This window comes from Podarcis liolepis (assembly GCF_965112155.1).
Source record: "Podarcis liolepis genome assembly, chromosome: 14".
NCBI classification, from domain to species: Eukaryota; Metazoa; Chordata; class Lepidosauria; order Squamata; family Lacertidae; genus Podarcis; species Podarcis liolepis.
This window is the reverse complement of record NC_139569.1, coordinates 9021728-9041186: the sequence shown is the minus strand read 5'-3', so window position 1 is coordinate 9041186 and position 19459 is coordinate 9021728. Positions and strand designations below refer to the sequence as shown.

Here is a 19459-nt window from a genome sequence, read left to right as displayed (position 1 = left end):
AAGCCTGGGAAATGGAGTGCAGGGACTCATATTCTCAAAGGGAATGTTGTTTTTCATCGCTGGTGGATATTTTATGCAGGGGCCAGGAGGGAAGAGAACTAGTTTCGACTCAAATGAAGAATGAGAGAGTTGGGTATGTTTAGCATGGATAATAAAAATAATCATAATAATAATTTTTATTTGTACCCTGCCCATCTGGCTGCGCTTCCCCAGCCACTCTGGGTGGCTTCCAACAAAGATTAAAAATACATTAAAATGTCACACATTAAAAACTTCCCTGAACAGGGCTGCCTTCAGGTGTCTTTTCTTAATGTCAGGTAGTTGTTTATCTTTTTGACATCTGATGGGAGGGCGTTCCACAGGGCTGGTGCCACTACCGAGAAGGCCCTCTGCTTGGTTCCCTGTAGCTTTGCTTCTCGCAGTGAGGGAACCACCAGAAGGCTCTCAGTGCTGGACCTCAGTGTCTGGGCAGAACGGTGGGGGTGGAGACGCTCCTTCAGGTATAAGAGGAGACTAAGAGGAGATATGATAGCCAACTTCAGATATCTTAAGGACTGTCACATGGAAGATGGAGCAAACCTGCTTTCTCCTGCACCAGAGGGGAGGGCCTGAACCAATGGTTTCAAGTTACAAGAAAGGCAGAAACTGCCTCAGCCCCTAGGAGTCAGCGCCTATGCCCAACACTCCTATACAGATCCTGTTTTTGCTGATAAAGTGTTATATCCAACTTGCTCCATGCAATTTACTGCTGGCTCGCTTCTGTCACATCCTGTATCATTTTAACAGTGAAAGCCATGCTCATGAACAGAGATTCGTAAAGGAGCAAAACGGCTCAATCGGTGTGTAGTTTGACTCCGATTGACATGTGTGTCATCAATGAAAGGCCTCCATCCACTAAATGACATCATTAGTTGTGATTCCTGCATTGCAGGGCGTGGGACTAGATGGCCCTTTGGGTTCCCTTGTAGCTCTGCAGTTCTGTGATTCTGACACGGAAGCCACTGAAAGGTAATGGCTGGTTTCTATGGAAGGTTCCAAATCTCTCAAGCCATCTTGCTTCCAAGAAAGTGAGAGCGAGAGCACGTAATGAGGCTATAGAACATCCCTGACCACTGGTCCTGTTAGCTAGGGGTGATGGGAGTTGTAGTTCCAAAACATCTGGAGGGCCAAGTTTGCCTATGCCTGCTTTAGAACAAGGATCCGCAGTGTACACTGAAGGAAACCTTTACACCATGCAATATCCTTTTTCTTCCTTCGAGTAGTCAGATTTCAATTTGAGAGCAAACACACAGGGCTAAACAGAGGGGCTGTGTTGTTCCGAGAAAGTTAATTGCACTCAAGGCTAAATTGGCACCTGGCGTCCGATAAACGATGCAGTGTTCATTTTATGGTGAATATTGGGAGGGACGCAGTCTGCGTTTGGAGAGCTGCTAATATAAACTTCTATTGTTGCGTGTATGTGAGAGTTACACTCCCAAATGTCTGCTTCTTCATAGAAACACAGAATTGTAGAGTTGAAAGACATCTCCAGAGTTATCTAGTCCAAGCCCCTGAAATGAAGGAATAACAGCTAGGATGCTAGGATATCACAGAACTTGGAAAAGCAAAGAAAATCAACAACTAAAGTGCTAAAAACACAGAGAAACCACCCATGCAAGGAATATGTCTGGGGCTTTTTTAGTGTAGGGGAACAAGATTAAAGGGGGTACAGTCAAACTTCTGTTTTTGAACAGCTCTGCTTTTGAATGTTTTGACTCCTGAATGCCGAAACCCCGCAAGTAAATGCTCCGGTTTTTGAACGCTTTTCGGAACCCGAACGTCCGACGCGGCTTCCATTTTGAGTTCCCCTATTGAATTGAGGCTTCCGCTTTCTGTTTTTGGTTTCCGAACGTTTTGGAAGTCGAACAGTCTTCCGGAATGGATTATGTTCGAAAACATAGGTTCCACTGTACATGATATTCCGGCAAAACATTTAGAAGAATTTTCTGATTGTAAGAGCCGTTTGACAGTTGAATGGACTCAGAAGGACTCTCCTTCAATGGAGGCATTCAAACCCCTTGCAGGGGTTATTTAGTTATGATCCATTTATTGCAAGGCTTTGGACTAGATCAGCCTTTTTCAACCTGTGGGTCCCCAGATGTTGTTGAACTACAACTCCCATCACCCCTAGCTAGCAAGGCCAGAGCCTAGGGATGATAGGAGGTGTAGTCCAACAACATCTGGGGACCCACAGGTTGAGAACCGCTGGACTAGATGAAGCTTGGGGGTCCCTTCAACTCTACAGTTCTCTGATTCTAAACCTTACCTACAGATCAGTCTAATATTAATAAACTTTTCCCTTCCTTCCCTCCTTTGTAGGATGTGATGTCCACGTTTTTCCAATTTGGGGCTTCCATCCAACAGGAAGCCATCATCATGCTAAAATTCATGCAATACTACGACTGGCACGTCTTCTCCTTGGTCACCAGCACTTTCCCCGGCTACCGAGACTTCATCAGCTTTATCAAGTACACTGTGGAGAACAGTTTTGTGGGCTGGGACATGCAAAACATCATCACCCTCGACACGCCCATCGGTGATGCCAAGACGACGATTCAGCTGAAGAAGATCCACTCCTCTGTCATCTTGCTTTACTGCTCGAAGGACGAAGCTGTTTACGTCCTGGAGGAGGCCCGCTCCTTAGGCCTGACTGGTTACGACTTCTTCTGGATCGTTCCCAGCTTGGTTAGCGGCAACATGGAAATTACTCCCAAAGAGTTCCCTGCGGGGCTGATTTCGGTGTCCTATGACGAGTGGGACTACCCTTTGGATGCCCGGGTACGCGATGGCCTTGGGGTTATTGCTACGGCTGCATCAGCCATGTTGGAAAAGTATTCGTTCATCCCTGAGACAAAGACAAGTTGCTACGGACAGCAGGAGAACGGCGAACAGCCATCTCACAGGCTGCACAAGTAAGGCTTCCTCTGCTCATTGGTTATTTTAAAATTGTGATATCTGCAGCTTTTGAGATCTGGGGGGAAATTAGCTGATCTGTGTAGATCGAGGGTGAGGAATTGGTGGCCCTCCAGATGTTGCTGGACTGCAGCTGCCACCATTGGATTGTTACGTGGGGCTGCCAAGAAGGCCCTCTGCCTGGCTCCCAGTAACCTCACATCTCGCAGTGAGGGAACTGGTAGAAGGCCCTCGGCGCTGGACCTCAGTGTCCGGGCTGAACGATGGGGGTGGAGATGCTCCTTCAAGTATACTGGGCCGAGGCCATTTAGGGCTTTAGAGGTCAGCACCAACACTTTGAATTCTGCTTGGAAACACCTGCACTAGTTGCCATGTCACCTCAATTCAAGGTGCTCACATCAGTCTTTACAGGCCTAAAGGACTCAGGACCCAAATACCCCAAAGACCACCTCCTTCCCTACAGATCTTCTTGGGTGTTAAGATTGGCAAAGGGGAGGGGGATCTCTTGGTAGTTCCTCTGTTCTCAGAACCTTTGGGCGTGGCAGCCTGGGTGAGGGTCTTCTCTGTGGTGGCCCCTCATTTGCAGAACTCCCTCCCCACATTAGACAGCTTCCAGGGAATGCTTTACCTTGGCTTGTGACACTCAAGGTGCATATTTTAAGGATCCACTTCATTTTTATAATTGTTTGTTGCTTTGAACTGTTTTTGATATTGTGTTTTATTTGCTGTAGCCCAGCTAGGAACCTTAGGGTGAAGGACGAGTAATAAATTATATAATAATAATAATAATAATAATAATAATAATAATAATCCTTGACCATTGGACAGTGAAGGCTGGGGCTGATGGGAGTTGGAGTCCAGCAACATCTGGAGAGCTGCAGATTCCCCATTCCTAGTGCAGATGATGATGGCGATGTTTCATGCACCTTACTTCCTGATGTGGCAGGAAGCTCTGCAGGCAGCATTTCACAGTGTGCATGGAGGTCAGGAGCTCAGATCAGATACCTGAGCAGTGGAACTCAAGTTCTGTTACCCTTTATACCAACGAGGCAGCTTGAGGAACAAGTTACCAACCCACTGTTTCTATAGCACCACAAGTGGAGGTGGCCAAAGGGTGATATTGCAAGCCATTGTTTGAAATGTCATTTTGGTCATTTTGGACTCACAGCTGTCCATGGAGGCGCAGGTCAATTCTGTATCCAGGGCAGCTGTCTACCAACTCCACCTGGTACGCAGGCTGAGATCCTACCTGCCCGCGGACTGTCTCGCCAGAGTGGTGCATGCTCTAGTTATCTCCCGCTTGGACTACTGCAATGCGCTCTACGTGGGGCTACCTTTGAAGGTGACTCGGAAACTACAGCTAATTCAGAATGCGGCAGCTAGACTGGTGACTGGGGGCGGCCGCTGAGACCACATAACACCGGTCTTGAAAGACCTACATTGGCTCCCAGTACGCTTCCGAGCACAATTCAAAGTGCTGGTGTTGACCTTTAAAGTCCTAAACGGCCTCGACCCAGTATACCTGAAGGAGCGTCTCCACCCCCATCTTTCTGCCTGGACGCTGAGGTCCAGCGCCGAGGGCCTTCTGGCGGTTCCCTCATTGCGAGAAGCAAAGCTACAGGGAACCAGGCAGAGGGCCTTTTCGGTAGTGGCGCCCGCCCTGTGGAACGCCCTCCCATCAGATGTCAAAACGATAAACAGCTACCTGACATTCAGAAGACATCTTAAGGCAGCCCTGTTCAGGGAAGTTTTTAATGTATGATATTTTAGTGGTTTTTGGTTTCTATGGAAGCCGCCCAGAGTGGCTGGGGAAGCCCAGCCAGATGGGCGGGGTACAAATAAATTATTATTATTATTATTATTATTATTATTATTATTATTATTATTATTATTATTATTATTGCTTGCAAACCTTTCTCTTGGGGAACTGTGGGAATGCAGACTCTAAGTTGGTCTGTCCTTCTCTTTGCATCATAGGAGACATACAGTGGTACCTCGGGTTAAGTACTTAATTCGTTTCAGAGGTCCGTTCTTAACCTGAAACTGTTCTTAAGCTGAAGCACCACTTTAGCTAATGGGGCCTCCTGCTGCTGCCGCGCCGCCGGAGCACGATTTCTGTTCTTATCCTGAAGCAAAGTTCTTAATCCGAGGTACTATTTCTGGGTTAGCAGTGTCTGTAACCTGAAGCGACTGTAACCCGAGGTACACTGTAATTGAAATAAGTCTCTCACTTTATGAAATGTTGTTAGGGGAATTTAGAGGTTTTTGTGTACAATTATTTTTAATTGCCAACTGCTCTGATAGTCAAGGATCTGTCGCTGCAGATGAAGCACATAATGAGCACATTGAGAAAGGGAAACAGTGTATTCATGAAATGAGTAGCTGCTCGATGAGTCAAAAGTTGCGTTCAGAACATCGCAAAACTGCTAATTTAAGGCTGTTCCAAGTGACCTGTTTATTGAGCATTCCTTGTGATTTGTTTGTGGGGAGATTAGAGGATGTTGGCTATTTACTGAGCATTCACTGTGATGTGTTTGGAGAGAGGTTAGATGATGTGTCAAAGTAAGTGATATCCCATGCTTTCCAGTACATTTCCCGTTCACTTTCCTTACAGCAAAAAGTCCAGTCTTTTGGGAAATAGATTTGTTTTGCAAGGCTCTAATTGTGCAACATTGACTGGGGTGTGATTGAATCCGACCCCCAAATAACAATGGCCTAGAAATGCCCTTAGTCTCAGGTCACACCACACCACATATTTAAAGCACATTTATATCACTTTAACAGTCATGACACCCTACTCGAATCATGGGAACTGTAGTTCACTCTCCAAAAAGCTATAATTCTCAGCACCCTTAATAAACTACATTTCACCAGGAAATCATACACTTTAAATATATGATGTGGATATCTAACCACTTAGATCCTTCTTCCCCCTCACTTTCCCTGAACGGCACATATTTTTCATAAAGTTTCATTTCTTTTCAAACAAGGAGCCTTGCTTTCCTGCTCCTACAGAGAGTCAGATATCGATCGTGCCCTTTTTCAGACTCTGTTATTATTTGCGTTGCTGAAAGGGAATGAGACCTTGAAAATGATTCTTCACATAAGTTGTGACACTGTAAGGCAGGTTCACACAATTGTTGGGTTGATCGTTTGGTGAAGTTATTGCGGGGGGCACCTCTGAAAAAACACAGTTGACCCTACCTCTTCTTGTGACTGCAACGCATGCCAATAATAATAATAATAATAATAATAATTTATTTATACACACCCATCTGGCTGGGTTTCCCAAGCCACTCTGGGAGGCTTCCAACAAATTATTAAAAATACATTAAAACACCAGTCATTCAAAACTTCCCTAAACAGGGCTGCCTTTAGATGTCTTCTAAACATCAGTTGTTTATTTCCTTAACATCTGATGGGAGGACGTTCCACAAGGCGGGCGCCACCACCGAGAAGGCTCTCTGCCTGGTTCCCTGTAACTTCGCTTCTCACAGTCAGGGAACCGCCAGAAGGGCCTTGGCGCTGGACCTCAGTGTCTGGGCTGAACGACTGGGGTGGAGATGCTCCTTCACACAAATTACTCTTCAAAAGCAGAGATTTGGGACATATCCAGTGTTAGGGTAAAGTCTTACTCTTTGCCTAGCCACTCACTGAGACCATGGCTACACCTGAATGCCATGTAACTGAACTTATGCATCATAGTGACCTACACATTAAAGCCTTTTGGGGGGAAACTGTGTTGGTAGTCCAAAGACTGCATCTACCAATAATAATAATAATAATAATAATAATAATAATAATTTATTATTTATACCCCGCCCATCTGGCTGGGCTTCCCCAGCTACTCTGGGCGGCTTCCAAAAGAATATTAGAATACATCAAACATTAAAAGCTTCCTGAAACAGGGCTGCCTTCAGATGTCTTCTAAAAGCCTGGTAGTTGTTGTTCTCTTTGACATCTGGTGGGAGGGTGTTCCACAGGGAAGGCACCACTACTGAGAAGGCCCTCTGCCTGGTTCCCTGTAACTTGGCTTCTCGCAGTGAGGGAACTGCCAGAAGGTCCTCGGTGCTGGACCTTAGTGTAGTGTCCGGGTAGAACACTTCCCCACCAGTTCCTTTCTCCTCTCTCAAGACGCCACATCAGGCTTTGTCTCCTCTTCCTCCTTTCCTCCCCTGGATTCCATGACTCTGTCTGAGGCTTATAAAACATCAGGAGGTGCCTGGATAATTGCATCCCCTTATCATAAGGTTACCAGACATCCCTGTTTCCCGGGGACAGTCCCCGGATTTACAAATCAGATGACAAAATCCATCTATTTAGTAGGAAATTGAAATGTGTCCCCAGATTCATTGAAAAAAATCTGGTAACCTTCCCTTATCAGCTGCTTCCTTATTTACCTGCAGCCCGTCCTGCCTGATTACTGGCCAATCTGTCTGGTATGTTATTCCTGAACGTTTGGAATCATTCAAGGAAAAATTAAATACAGCAGAGAGGGAGACATGGGATAGACTTGTGACTGGGAGCAGCCGCCGAGACGACATAACACTGGTCCTGAAAGACCTGCATTGGCTCCCAGTACATTTCCGAGCAAATTCAAAGTGTTGGTGCTGACTTTGAAAGCCCTAAATGGCCTTGGCCCAGTATACCTGAAGGAGCGCCTCCACAATGAGGTCCAGCGCTGAGGCCCTTCTGGCAGCTCCCTCACTGTGAGAAGCGAAGTTACAGGGAACCAGGCAGAGGGCCTTCTTGGTAGTCTCGAGAGAGACAGAGGCCAACAACAACAACAACAAAATTTCTCCTGAGACCCCAGAGAAATAAATTATGAAAACCTGTATTCTCGTACATACACCACAACTTATAGCAATGCACATCTGTAGAACACATTCTTTTTATGTGACCCACAAGTTAATTATAAACCTTCGGAACTGGTCTTTGATATTCTGGAGATTTTGCAAATGAAATGAAGCTCCTCCATTCTCCCGCAAAGCTTTCTTTATGCTTTATTCCTCTAGCCAGTCTTGATTTGTGAGTCAATTTCCCCCCGCAAGGGCAATACATCATACTCTCTTGTACCAAGCATTCGAGTTCGCAACTTTTAAGTCCTTCTAGAATGTGGCTATCGCCATACATGCAGCTATTAAGAGAAATCCAATTAGTAGTTTATCCACCAAGTCCTGATTTCTCATTTAAATACAGATTCAGTTACACAAGCTCTGGAGACTTTGTGACATGCTGGTGTGTGATTTTACTCATCTCATTAAACGCTTGTTCCCCAAAATTTACCACCTGGGGGCATGTCCACCACAAGTGCCTATAGCTGCCTCTGTGCCCACACCCTCGCCAGCACACAGATGACATTATGTTTATGCATATATGAAAGCTGCCTATTCCAGAAGCTGCAGTGAGTCATAGCTATCAACCGTCCCTTATTTGGCGGGAAAGTCCCTTATCCCAGCACCGTGTCCCGCTGCTGTCCCTTATTGATGATGTCCCTTAAATTTCCCGGGTTGCAAAGGAAGCAGCTCCTCTCCCTCCCTCCCTGCCGGCCAGGGAGGAGGGAGGCTCCAACTGTGTTGCTAGGCTGTGTTGCTCACCCAATAAGGAGTCTAAGAACGACTGGGGGATGGAGCTTGCATGCCTTGTGCCGATCAAATCAGCCATGTTGCCTGGGGACTTGCCTTTGCTCAGCGCTTCCCAGCGGAGAGGAAATGGTGGTTTTCCTTGCTGCATCCCCTTTGCCGGGTTGCTGCGCTGTGGGAACCACCGCTTGAGGCTTTGTTTGGCTGCTGGCTGGGCTTTCTGCCTTTGGCTTGGAGGGGCTCAGAAGCTGAACATACCTGTGCTTGGAAAATCCCTTATTTTGGCTGCTGATCCCTTATTTTCAAGGCTGCTGGTCCCTTATTTTCAAATCTGTAAGTTGACAGCTATGCAGTGAGTGTAGAAGGAAGCAGCTAAGCTGGCAACATGTTGCTTTTTTGCTCAGAGAGCTTCCAATTTGTTACCGGTCCGGGTTCAAAAATTATTTATTATTATATAAATGCTGTAAAATGTTATACTCGATTTCTTTCCCTATTTATATAATAACGATAAATGCACTATATAACCACAAATAAGTTACATTTACATAGACTTTCAGCTCCTGTAGAAGCATATCCATAAATATTCACCTAATCAAAAAACCACAATATCCTACTGCTCCCCAGTATAACATAGATCATCGTATCGCTACAATACATTTTGTTCTTCCTATTATTAAACACCTTAATCTATGCTCCTGGATCATAACTTATTTTAAGATGTTTGGCTTCCCCCAAACTATGAATATCGGTTTGCTGAATCCTGTACTTTGCTGTTCCAACAGGAGAAGAGCAAACTTAATTGCTCAATGCACTCGTTTTCTCATTGCCTGCCGTTGCTAGATGAAGCCAGAGGAGCTGATTTGTAAAATTTTTATTTCCCTTTGAGAAATAAAATATTGCACCTTAAGATTCCACCATCACCTTCTCCTTTTGGATAAAGTTGGAATAAGGCAGTGCCAGTTTGGAAGAAAAATGAATAACTCTCGCCATCCTTCCTAACGGCACTCATTCAGACACATCCAGTGGTTTCACAGGATGAAGCTAGGAAATGGACTCTGTGGAGAAACCCTCACCCTTTGCTAAAGCCATCTGAGTATGCCTCTGTTTCCACAGGCCTTGCATTACTGATCGCGCCCAAGATAGCTTTGATACGGACCACATTTCATTAATGACTTTAATCCCTTGCACCTTAAATAATTTGGTTGAGCTGGGACCGAGATCTTAATTAGAGCAACTCTCATTTCACGCATGGCTGCCTTTCGATGGGCTTACCTGCCGGAGTCGGCTCGCAACGCCACTTGCAAATATTTTGCTTCCTTTTTGCTTTGCTTTTTTTTAAAAAAAACCAACCAAACTATAATGCTTAAAAAGGTTGATGTTGCATATTCCGTAAGCACTGGGACAGATCAGGGGGTCTGAGATGGGCACATGTGGAACCCTCCTGCCTCTTCCCCGCCCCCATGCCAGTAGCTGGCAGAGCCAGAGGGGAAAGTAGGTGTGGCCATTTCACACAGTAAAAGCCAAAGAGTTCTATATACCATATTTTTCACTCCACAAGACGCACCTGACCATAAGACGCACCTAGTTTTTAGAGGAGGAAAACAAGAAAAAAATTATTCTGAATGAAACAGTGGGTGTATGGTTTTTGTGGTTCATGCTGTGGCCACAGACATGTGATCTGATGGTGAATTTGGGGTGACCCAATGCAAAAATCCTGAGGATCCACAGGCTTTTACCTGCCCACTCCTAGCATCCCTTATCTCTCTTCCGATCTCACCGATCAGCTGTTTCCTTTCAATACTCCCTTCCCTCTTGTTTGCCTTAGTGTTTTTTCCTTAGCTGGAGCAGTTTTTTGCTCCTCTTTTTCTTCTAATTTCTCTCCTTATTGCTTTAGTCGTCCTGTTTTCCCCCTTTGCAAGTTTGCTGTCCCCTTCCGGGCAGCCTCCTTTATTGCTAGCACCCCTTATCTCCCTCCCGATCGCTTGCTGATCGCTTTCTTTCAACACCCACTTCCCTCTTTCAAAAAAAAAAAAAAAAAAAAAAAGCATGATCTGCTTTTTGCCCCTGGGGAATTCAGCTCCAGGGACCATGCATTCACTCTATAAGACGCACAGACATTTCCCCTTACTTTTTAGGAAGAAAAAAATGTGTCTTATGGAGCGAAAAATACAGTATATATATGCGTGCACATACATTTCTTCATCCAGGCAAGCAAGAAGCATTACAGAGCAGGGACATGTTCCAGGCAAGCAAGAGCACTCAGGAAAGGTGTGGAGGAGGGCTGATGAGGAGACCTCTGAGGGCCATTTTGAGAGGCCTAGAGGGCCACATATACCCAGCCTCTGTTTTCAAGGCAATGCCACAAGGAGTAAACCAACAGTGACATTATGACGTCCTGTTTGCCTACATACCATCCTTCCGGACCTCCTCATTAAAAAGCTGACTGACACGAACCTTTCTTCTACCATCTGTGACTGGATTAAAGACTTTCTGATAGATCGGACACAAACAGTGAGGATTGGACAGATAACATCTAATTCCTTAAAAATCAGCACTGGCACACCACAGGGATGTGTGCTAAGTCCCTACCTGTAGTCATTGTATACATATGATTGTGTATCATCTGACCCGTCTACTGCAGTTATTAAGTTTGCAGATGACACCACCTTAATGGGTTTAATAACAGGTGGAGACGAATCAGAGTATAGAGGGGAGGTCCAAAAAATATCTACATGGTGCCTAGGGAACAACTTGCACCTCAGTATCAGCAAGACAAAGGAGATGGTGTTGGACTTTTGGAGGAAGAGAGGAGAACTAGCCCCGCTGTACATCGGGGAGGGCTGTGTGGAGAGAGTCTCTTCATTTAAATTCCTAGGAGTTTATCTCAGTGAAGACCTTACTTGGAAAATAAATACAACCCAGGTGGTTAAGAAAGCCCAACAGAGACTCCATCTCCTCAGAGTATTGTGAAAGAACGATGTCAATCAACATTTGATTATCTCCTCCTACCGGTCAACAATAGAAAGTGTCCTTTCATACTGCATCATGGTGTGGTATTCTGGTTTGACATCAACTGATAGGAAGTGCCTACAGAGGGTGGTGAATACAGCACAAGATACTATGGGCTGTCCCGTGAATCCGCTGGATGAAATAGCGGAAGAACGTTGCCTCAGGAGAGTGAGGAAAATTCTCAGGGATGACTCACACCCTGGCCGGCACTTTCTTGATCTCCTGCCCTCAGGCAGAAGATATAGAAGCATGATTAGTCGCATCAACAGGGTAAAGAACAGCTTCTATCCGTGGGCTGTTAGGCTGATGAATGAAAAGATAACAACAGGGCAACTGACTTTTGGGTTTGGTGGGTGTGCGTCAGTAAACGAGGGGAATTAAGACTAAGAGAGCTGAGTGGGGGGTGCTCGTGTAATCTCACTGTATACAAGTTGTACAAGTGACAATAAAGTATTTCAATACTGGTGTTACACACAACACAACATAATCCCCAAGAGGTGAGAGACTCCGGGGATCTACCAAGGGTCTGGATCCTTGGAATGAAGGTCAGTGGAGATGTCTTTAGGATGTATGGTTTTATTTACACACATATCTACATCCTGAGCATAGGGTACAGGGGCTCACAGCATCATCACCTGAACAGATCTTGCTTCCCCATTAGGTCTCCCAAGAAGGCTTGAGCCCAGCCCAGCCCAGGGCATGGCATGGTGCTGTATCCCCAACTTAAGCACCAGTCCATCTCTTTCTCACAGCTTCTCCTATACAAAAGGTCCCCTTAGCTTATTGTTCTACACCCTAGAATAATGTGGCACCCAACCAAGTTAGCTGGGGAAAGGTCCACTCATTTGTCTTTATGGCAACCTTTTTGGAGATGATAAATCACAACACTTAGCTGTCTGGCCAAAACCATTACCTTAACAAAGGAACTGGTTGGGCTGGCTTAGCAACCTCTTCAACTACATTCTAAGCAAACTTGGAAAGGACCCAGACTGATTTCCCCAAACTAATAACACTATAGTCATACCTCGGGTTACAGACCTGCCAAAGCCTGGAAGTACCAGAACGGGTTACTTCTGGGTTGCGGGGGTTGCGCATGCGCAGAAGCGCTGAATCGCAACCCACGTGTGCACAGACGCACCACTGCAGATTGCAAACACTGCGGGTTGCAAACGTGCATCCCGCATGGATCACGTTCACAACCCGGGCGTCCACTGTACTCTCCATACCACGTTCACAGGGCCAGCCCCACCATGATCCAGAAGGAGGCATCTGCCGCAGGCAGTGGATACTGGAGGATGGAAGCAGCCTCCCTGGCTGCTCCCGTTCTTCTGAGCTGGCAGTCCCTAAGGGTGAAGGCAGTTCAAAGATGGAGTTGAGTCTTTATTAGCAAAAACACAATCTCCATAGACTTGGTTGAGTGTCAGGCCTAATGAGCAGAGCACCTCATTCCCAGTAATCTTCCTCCAAGAAAATCAGCTGTCTTCTGGTTCTGGGAGACAAGGCGGAGGGGAGCTTATCACAGCAGAAAACACTCATGACTCTTCCCCAGCCTGATCCATCTCTGCCTCTGGGTCAGAGGTATAGCATTGGTGGGGTGAGGGAGGGCAATTTCCCTGGGTGCATTTTTCCCCAGGGCGCATTTTGCTCCTCGCACTGCCCCGCCAGCCTCCCACTGCTTTGCGAGTCCAATCCCACATCCCAGCTAAAGTGCTCGTTTTAACATCCTTAAAATATCAGCGACTTCCCTTCTTCGCTTTCTGTGGTTCATTTTGTATATCTTATATCCCTGCATATTTTACAAAAACTATACTATTCCTCATTCCATTATTCCACCCATCAAAACTTATTTACACTGTTGGATTTATTTTAATGCTGCCAGCCTTTTCAGCTGTACACAGTTATTTCCCATATATTCAAGAAATGTTTTCCAATCTTCTCTAAATGTATGTTCTTCTTGTTCTTTTATTCTATATGTTAAGTCTGCAAGCTGCACATATTCTGTCAACTTAAGTTGCCATACTTTGACTAGGATCTCACTCGTTTTCCATTTTTTGGGCTAGCAAAACACGGGCCACAGTAGTGGCATACATAAATAACTCTTTTCGACACTGGAAATTTCAGTCTGAATCATCCCCAAAAGAAAGAACTCTGTTTTTTGGTGGGGGAAAGTACTTTTAAACATTTTTAAAATTCATTTTGAAAAAAATGGATCATTTACCAATACCCTTTTACAAGTCCAGTTTCTGCCTCTGATTCTGAACTTCTCTCTGCCATAGACTCTCTGCGCTCACTAAGCCCTGTCACCTCTCCAGCTTCTGACACCTCCTCTTCCTAGTCTTTGCGTGTTCAGACTCAGATACCTCCCCCCTAAATACAGACGCATGTGACTCAAATTTTAGTTTTGGTTTTTGGCAGAATTTAGACCACAACTTTATTGATTACAGAAAGTGAGTGGTTGCATAGGCTCTGGTTTGACTAGCTCCCTGCACCCTTGCAGGCAGCGCTGACCCAGGGTTCCAGCACAGGTAGGCAAAAAGCCAACATGAGTTTGACCAAACTGCGGGAGGCAGTGGAACTCAGGAGTGCCTGGCGTGCTCTGCTCATGGAGGGCCACGAAGAGTCAGAAACGACTAAACGACTAAACAACAACAACAACAACAAGCCACTGAGTGAACAGCCACCACTGTTCACCCTCCAGATGCTCCCCTGGACTCAGGCACGGGCACAACCCCCTCTTGGGAGTTGACCAAACCATTGAGTCCCTGGATTCCTTTAGCAGAATACCCTTCACATAGGGATGGTGAGAGCGTTCTCCCATCCCTATCACCTGAACCAGAGCCTATCCGCAACCTTACAAGTTATGACAATTTGCTATGCGGCAGGCGAAACCCAAATGGCAACAGCCAATCAGCCAAGTGGGGAAACTTCCTGCTGTGCCCCTGTCCCAACGACAGACGACACATGACGGCATAGCAAGGTCAATCTCAAAAAATGCCCTAAAAGTAGGTGGCTGGTTGTGCATGGGCATATATAGGTCTCTCGATCCGTTTGGACTGCTCCCCATTGACCAGATTAAACCCAACATCAAGGGACCTACCAATCGGTGTTGTGGCTAGCCAATCTTACCCACCCACAACACAGGAGGTCAGTCTCCAGGTCTCACCGCAACACGTGCCCTCTTTTAGGGAGGACACGATTTCCTCTCTTTTCCCTCTGACCACTCATCATTGTCTAACCACCACTCCCTGGGCTCTGAGCCTTCTTCCCTTGGTAGTTCCCCAGCTGGTTCCTTCCACCATTCTTCTGTGTCCAACCGGTCTATGATGTTGGCTTCCACCAGGTCTAAACAATCCCATGGAGAGACCAATCATTAGCCAGACAGCAGGAGCAGACCAGAATGTGCAGGCCTAGTTTTGAGCACATCCAGAGCTGGGACCCAAATCTTCTGCCCTTGGCTGCCATCTGGGGCTGCATGCAGAGTTTACAGTTACTAGAGGCGGCGGCTATTACAAGGTGGCTGTTGATGATTATCCCTTAATGGAGATCTCCGATTACACTTAAAACAACAGCAGCAGCAGCAGCAGCAGTAACAACAGTTCATCCATCAAAATGCTTGCATGCTCTGCCATCGCAGGAAGCAGACTTAATTGTGTGTGGCTTCATTCCCCAGCATTGTGTTTTCAAGGCTGCCTTACAAGTTGTTGTTGTTGTTTGTTGTTATTTTGCACTGCAGAAGTCAATACATATGTCAGGGATGGGGGAAATGGCATAATGAGAGAAGGCATTTCAAAGGCTCCACTTGTGGCTTTTTAAAAATCTGGATGCGAGTGAGTTAAAGGAGCACTTCGTTTTACAGATTTGTTGACTCAGTGGCTTCTTGTTGTTGTTGTTTAGTCGTTTAGTCGTTTCCGACTCTTCGTGACCCCCTGGACCAGAGCACGCCAGGCACTCCTGTGTTCCACTGCCTCCCGCAGTTTGGTCAAACTCATGTTTGTAGCTTCGAGAACCCTGTCCAACCATCTCGTCCTCTGTCGTCCCCTTCTCCTTGTGCCCTCAATCTTTCCCAACATCAGGGTCTTTTCCAGACAGTCTTCTCTTCTCATGAGGTGGCCAAAGTATTGGAGCCTCAGCTTCAGGATCTGTCCTTCCAGTGAGCACTCAGGGCTGATTTCCTTCAGAATGGAGAGGTTTGATAAGGGGCACACAGTGGCTACTAACCCCAATCGCTGTGTTCTACCTCCACTGTTGGAGGCAGTGCGCTTGTGAATACTGGCTGCAGAAAAGCTTGGGAGGGGAGAGCAGCCATGTACATCCCCCTCTAGGGAGGAAGGCTGCAGCTCTGTGGTTTCTTATTTTAGAAAGAAAGGGTGAGTAAGAGGGAGCGCGATCAGAGTTTACAAAAGTTTTTGTGGCATGGAGGAAATGGATAGAGGAATGTTTGCTTCCCCATTTCTCATAACACTAGAACTCAGGGACATCCAGCGGAGCTGAATGTTGGAGAGATAAAAGGAAGCACATATTTGTGCAGTATAGGGACACAGGTGGCGCTGTGGGTTAAACCACACAGCCTAGGACTTGCCGATCAGAAGGTCGCCGGTTTGAATCCCCTGTGACGGGGTGAGCTCCCGTTGCTCGGTCCCTGCTCCTGCCAACCTAGCAGTTCGAAAACATGTCAAATAGGTACCAGATAAATAGGTACCACTCCGGCAGGAAGGTAAACAGTGTTTCCGTGCACTGCTCTGGTTTGCCAGAAGCGGCTTAGTCAGGCTGGCCACATGACCCGGAAGCTGTACGCCAGCTCCCTTGGCCAGTAAAGTGAGATGAGTGCTGCAACCCCAGAGTCGGCCATGGCTGGACCTAATGGTCAGGGGTCCCTTTACCTTTTACTTATGTTCTTAATTACTCTAAGTCTCTCTCCCCCCCCTAAATGCACAGGCCTATGTGCATGATCAGAAGGTCATAGCTCTGTAGTGGAGCATCCGCAGAATGTCTTCAGTTCAGTCCCTGGCATCTCCAGAGTTGCTGGTTTTGTGGCCACTCAGAGTAGACAACATGGAGCAGAACTAAATGGAGCATAAAATGATCCATTGGGGTTTTTTGGGGGGTACATTTATTTAATTTCTACGTTGCCCTTCGTCTGAGGATCACAGCGTGGTTTGCAACATAAAAACACAAAAATGCATACCATAGTAACATGGTGTAGAGGAAGCAGACAGTTTTTCTCTAATATAATACTAAAGCCCAGAGTCGTTCAGTGAAGCTGAATTTTGCACGATTCAGTTCATCCAAAAAGGGCATCATTCTTCTATGTGATTTAGCAGACAGCTCATATAAAAACCGCGGACAGTCGGAGCTATCTTAGGCCATGTTCACACCATATATTTAAAGTGCTATGGTGCCACTTTAAACAGCCACAGCTTCCCTTAAAGAACTCTGGGAGATGTTAAGGGTACTGAGAGATGTTAGCAACCTCCCTATTCCTCTCACAGAGCTACAGTTCCAAGAGAGAGATTGCAAAGAGAGATTGGCTGTGAAATTACTCTGGTCTCCCTATTCAGCTCTCATTTCCTCACCACTGCCCAGTCATGACTGGTAGGGTGGAAGGCAGGGAGCCCCACAGTAGGTGGCGCCAGAGAGCCAACAGCAGGCAGAGCCAACTCATTCTAGTTCTGTCTCCACCGTCCTCCCTGCTGAGTTTTACAAGGGCAACACTGAGGCTAAGGAAGTGGAGGAGGAAGCCGACACCGAGGCTTGGACTGGGTGTAAGTAAGATGGCGTACAAGCGGGGAATGACTGAGGGCAGACTGTGGTTGGTGAAGCAGTGCCCCATTTGCCCAAATAGAGAAGACTCCACTGTTCCTCTCCAGCCCTGCACCACTCCCTTCTTGACTGCTTTTACTAGGCTGGCATGTTTCTTGCCTCTTGATTGCCTGGGAGTCATTTTGGATTCACAGCTGTCCATGGAGGCACAGGTCAATTCTGTGTCCAGACCAGTTGTCTACCAGCTCCATCTGGTACACAGGCTGAGACCCTACCTGCCTGCAAACTGTCTCACCAGTGCCGTGCATGCTCTGGTTATCTCCCGCTTGGACTACTGCAATGCGCTCTACGTGGGGCTACCTTTGAAGGTGACCCGGAAACTACAACTAATCCAGAATGTGGCAGCTAGACTGGTGACTGGGAGCGGCTGCTGAAACCATATAACACCAGTCCTGAAAGACCTACATTGGCTCCCAGTATGTTTCTGAGCAAAATTCAAAGTGCTGGTGCTGACCTTTAAAGCCCAGTATACCTGAAGGAGCATCTCCTCCCCCATCGTTCAGCCCGGACACTGAGGTCCAGCTCCGAAGGCCTTCTGGTGGTTCCCTCACTGCGAGAAGCGAAGTTACAGGGAACCAGGCAGAGGGCCTTCTCAGTGATGGCACCCGCCCTGTGGAATACCCTCCTACCAGATGTCAAGGAAATAAACAACTATCTGACTTTTGGAAGACATCCAAAGGCAGCCCTGTTATGGGAAGTTTCTAATGTTAGATGTTTTGTTGTGCTTTTAATATTTTGTTGGGAGCTGCCCAGAGTAGCTGGGGAAACCCAGCCAGATGGGCCGAGTATTATATTATTATTATTATTATTATTATTATTATTATTATTATTATTATTAGGTGTATGTGTGTAGAAAACACACTGGAATGTAGGAAGTTAAAAATCCCATCACTGGGTCCTTCCACTTTTGCCTCTGGTCCCACCAAACCCTAGAAGGTTCTCCCTGAACCAGGACCCGAAAAATCTCCCACCCTTGTTTTAGCTCATCAGAAGATGTAACGGCAATTCCTGCATCTGTTTGAGTCGTATGTTTGCAAATTGGGTCGAAAGTCTCAGACCATTTCTGGTCTCCCTGCTTCGGAGGAAAGTTTCCACATTTCCACGCTGACGTGCACAGAGTGGGTTGTTCTGTTTGCTTTCAACATAGGCTCTTGATGGTCTGCAAACAGCCACTTGTTTCTCCTTTGCTTTCGATGCAGCGTTCCTGCTAATCATTTTTCTTGTATTACCGTAACTGGCCACAAGGTGTCTCCGTTGCTTTTCTGAATCGCCGTTGAAATCGCGCACGTTTTCAATAATCCCATTAAGAGTTCATATGGAAAAGTTTCTTTTCAACGATTGGACCTGGTTCTCTGACATCCCTCTTCAGGGCAGGCTCTGGTTCATTTGGTGTCAAATCCAAATGTTAACACGGGGGAAGAAAGCAATAGGAAGTTCAGAGGGTTGTAGGAAGCAACCTTTTATCAAGTCCGTTCAGCTAGATCAGTATTGTCAATGCTAAGCAGGGCGGAAACACCAGGCGCTGCTACATTACAACTCCCATAATCCCTGACTGTTGGGCCATTCTGTCTGGGGCTGATGGGAGCTGGACTCCAACAACATCTGGAGGGCCGCAGATTCTATGTCCCTGGCCTAGGTAAAGAAAGGTAAAGAGACCCCTGACCATTAGGTCCAGTCGTGACCGACTCTGGGGTTGCACCACTCATCTCACTTTATTGGCCGTGGGAGCCGGCGTACAGCTTCTGGGTCATGTGGCCAGCATGACTAAGCTGCTTCTGGCAAACCAGAGCAGCACACGGAAACACCATTTACCTTCCCACCGAAGCGGTACCTATTTATCTGCTTGCACTTTGTGCTTTCGAACTGCTAGGTTGGCAGGAGCAGGGACCGAGCAATGGGAGCTCACCCCGTTGCGGGGATTCGAACCGCTGACCTTCTGATTGGTAAGCCCAAGAGGCTCTGTGGTTTAACCCACAGCGCCACCCGTGTCCCTGGCCCTGGCCTACACAGTGGGAATTCCTGGTTGCAGATGGCAGACAAGCCACAATTTACCTGGAGATGCCAAGAATTGTGTCTGGGGCCTTATCTATAACAGG

The 19459-nt window shown here is 46.6% G+C and overlaps 1 protein-coding gene across 2 annotated transcripts in view; it reads left to right on the top strand.

Moving 5' to 3' along the window:
• The window catches only part of GRIN2A (glutamate ionotropic receptor NMDA type subunit 2A), a 237575-nt gene that overhangs the window by 147287 nt on the left and 70829 nt on the right, over positions 1-19459 (top strand). For both annotated transcript variants that reach the window (XM_083474151.1, XM_083474150.1), the window contains exon 4: positions 2359-2951. In XM_083474151.1, coding sequence (XP_083330277.1) covers positions 2359-2951 — 593 coding nt within the window. The remainder of the gene's footprint in view (positions 1-2358; positions 2952-19459) is intronic.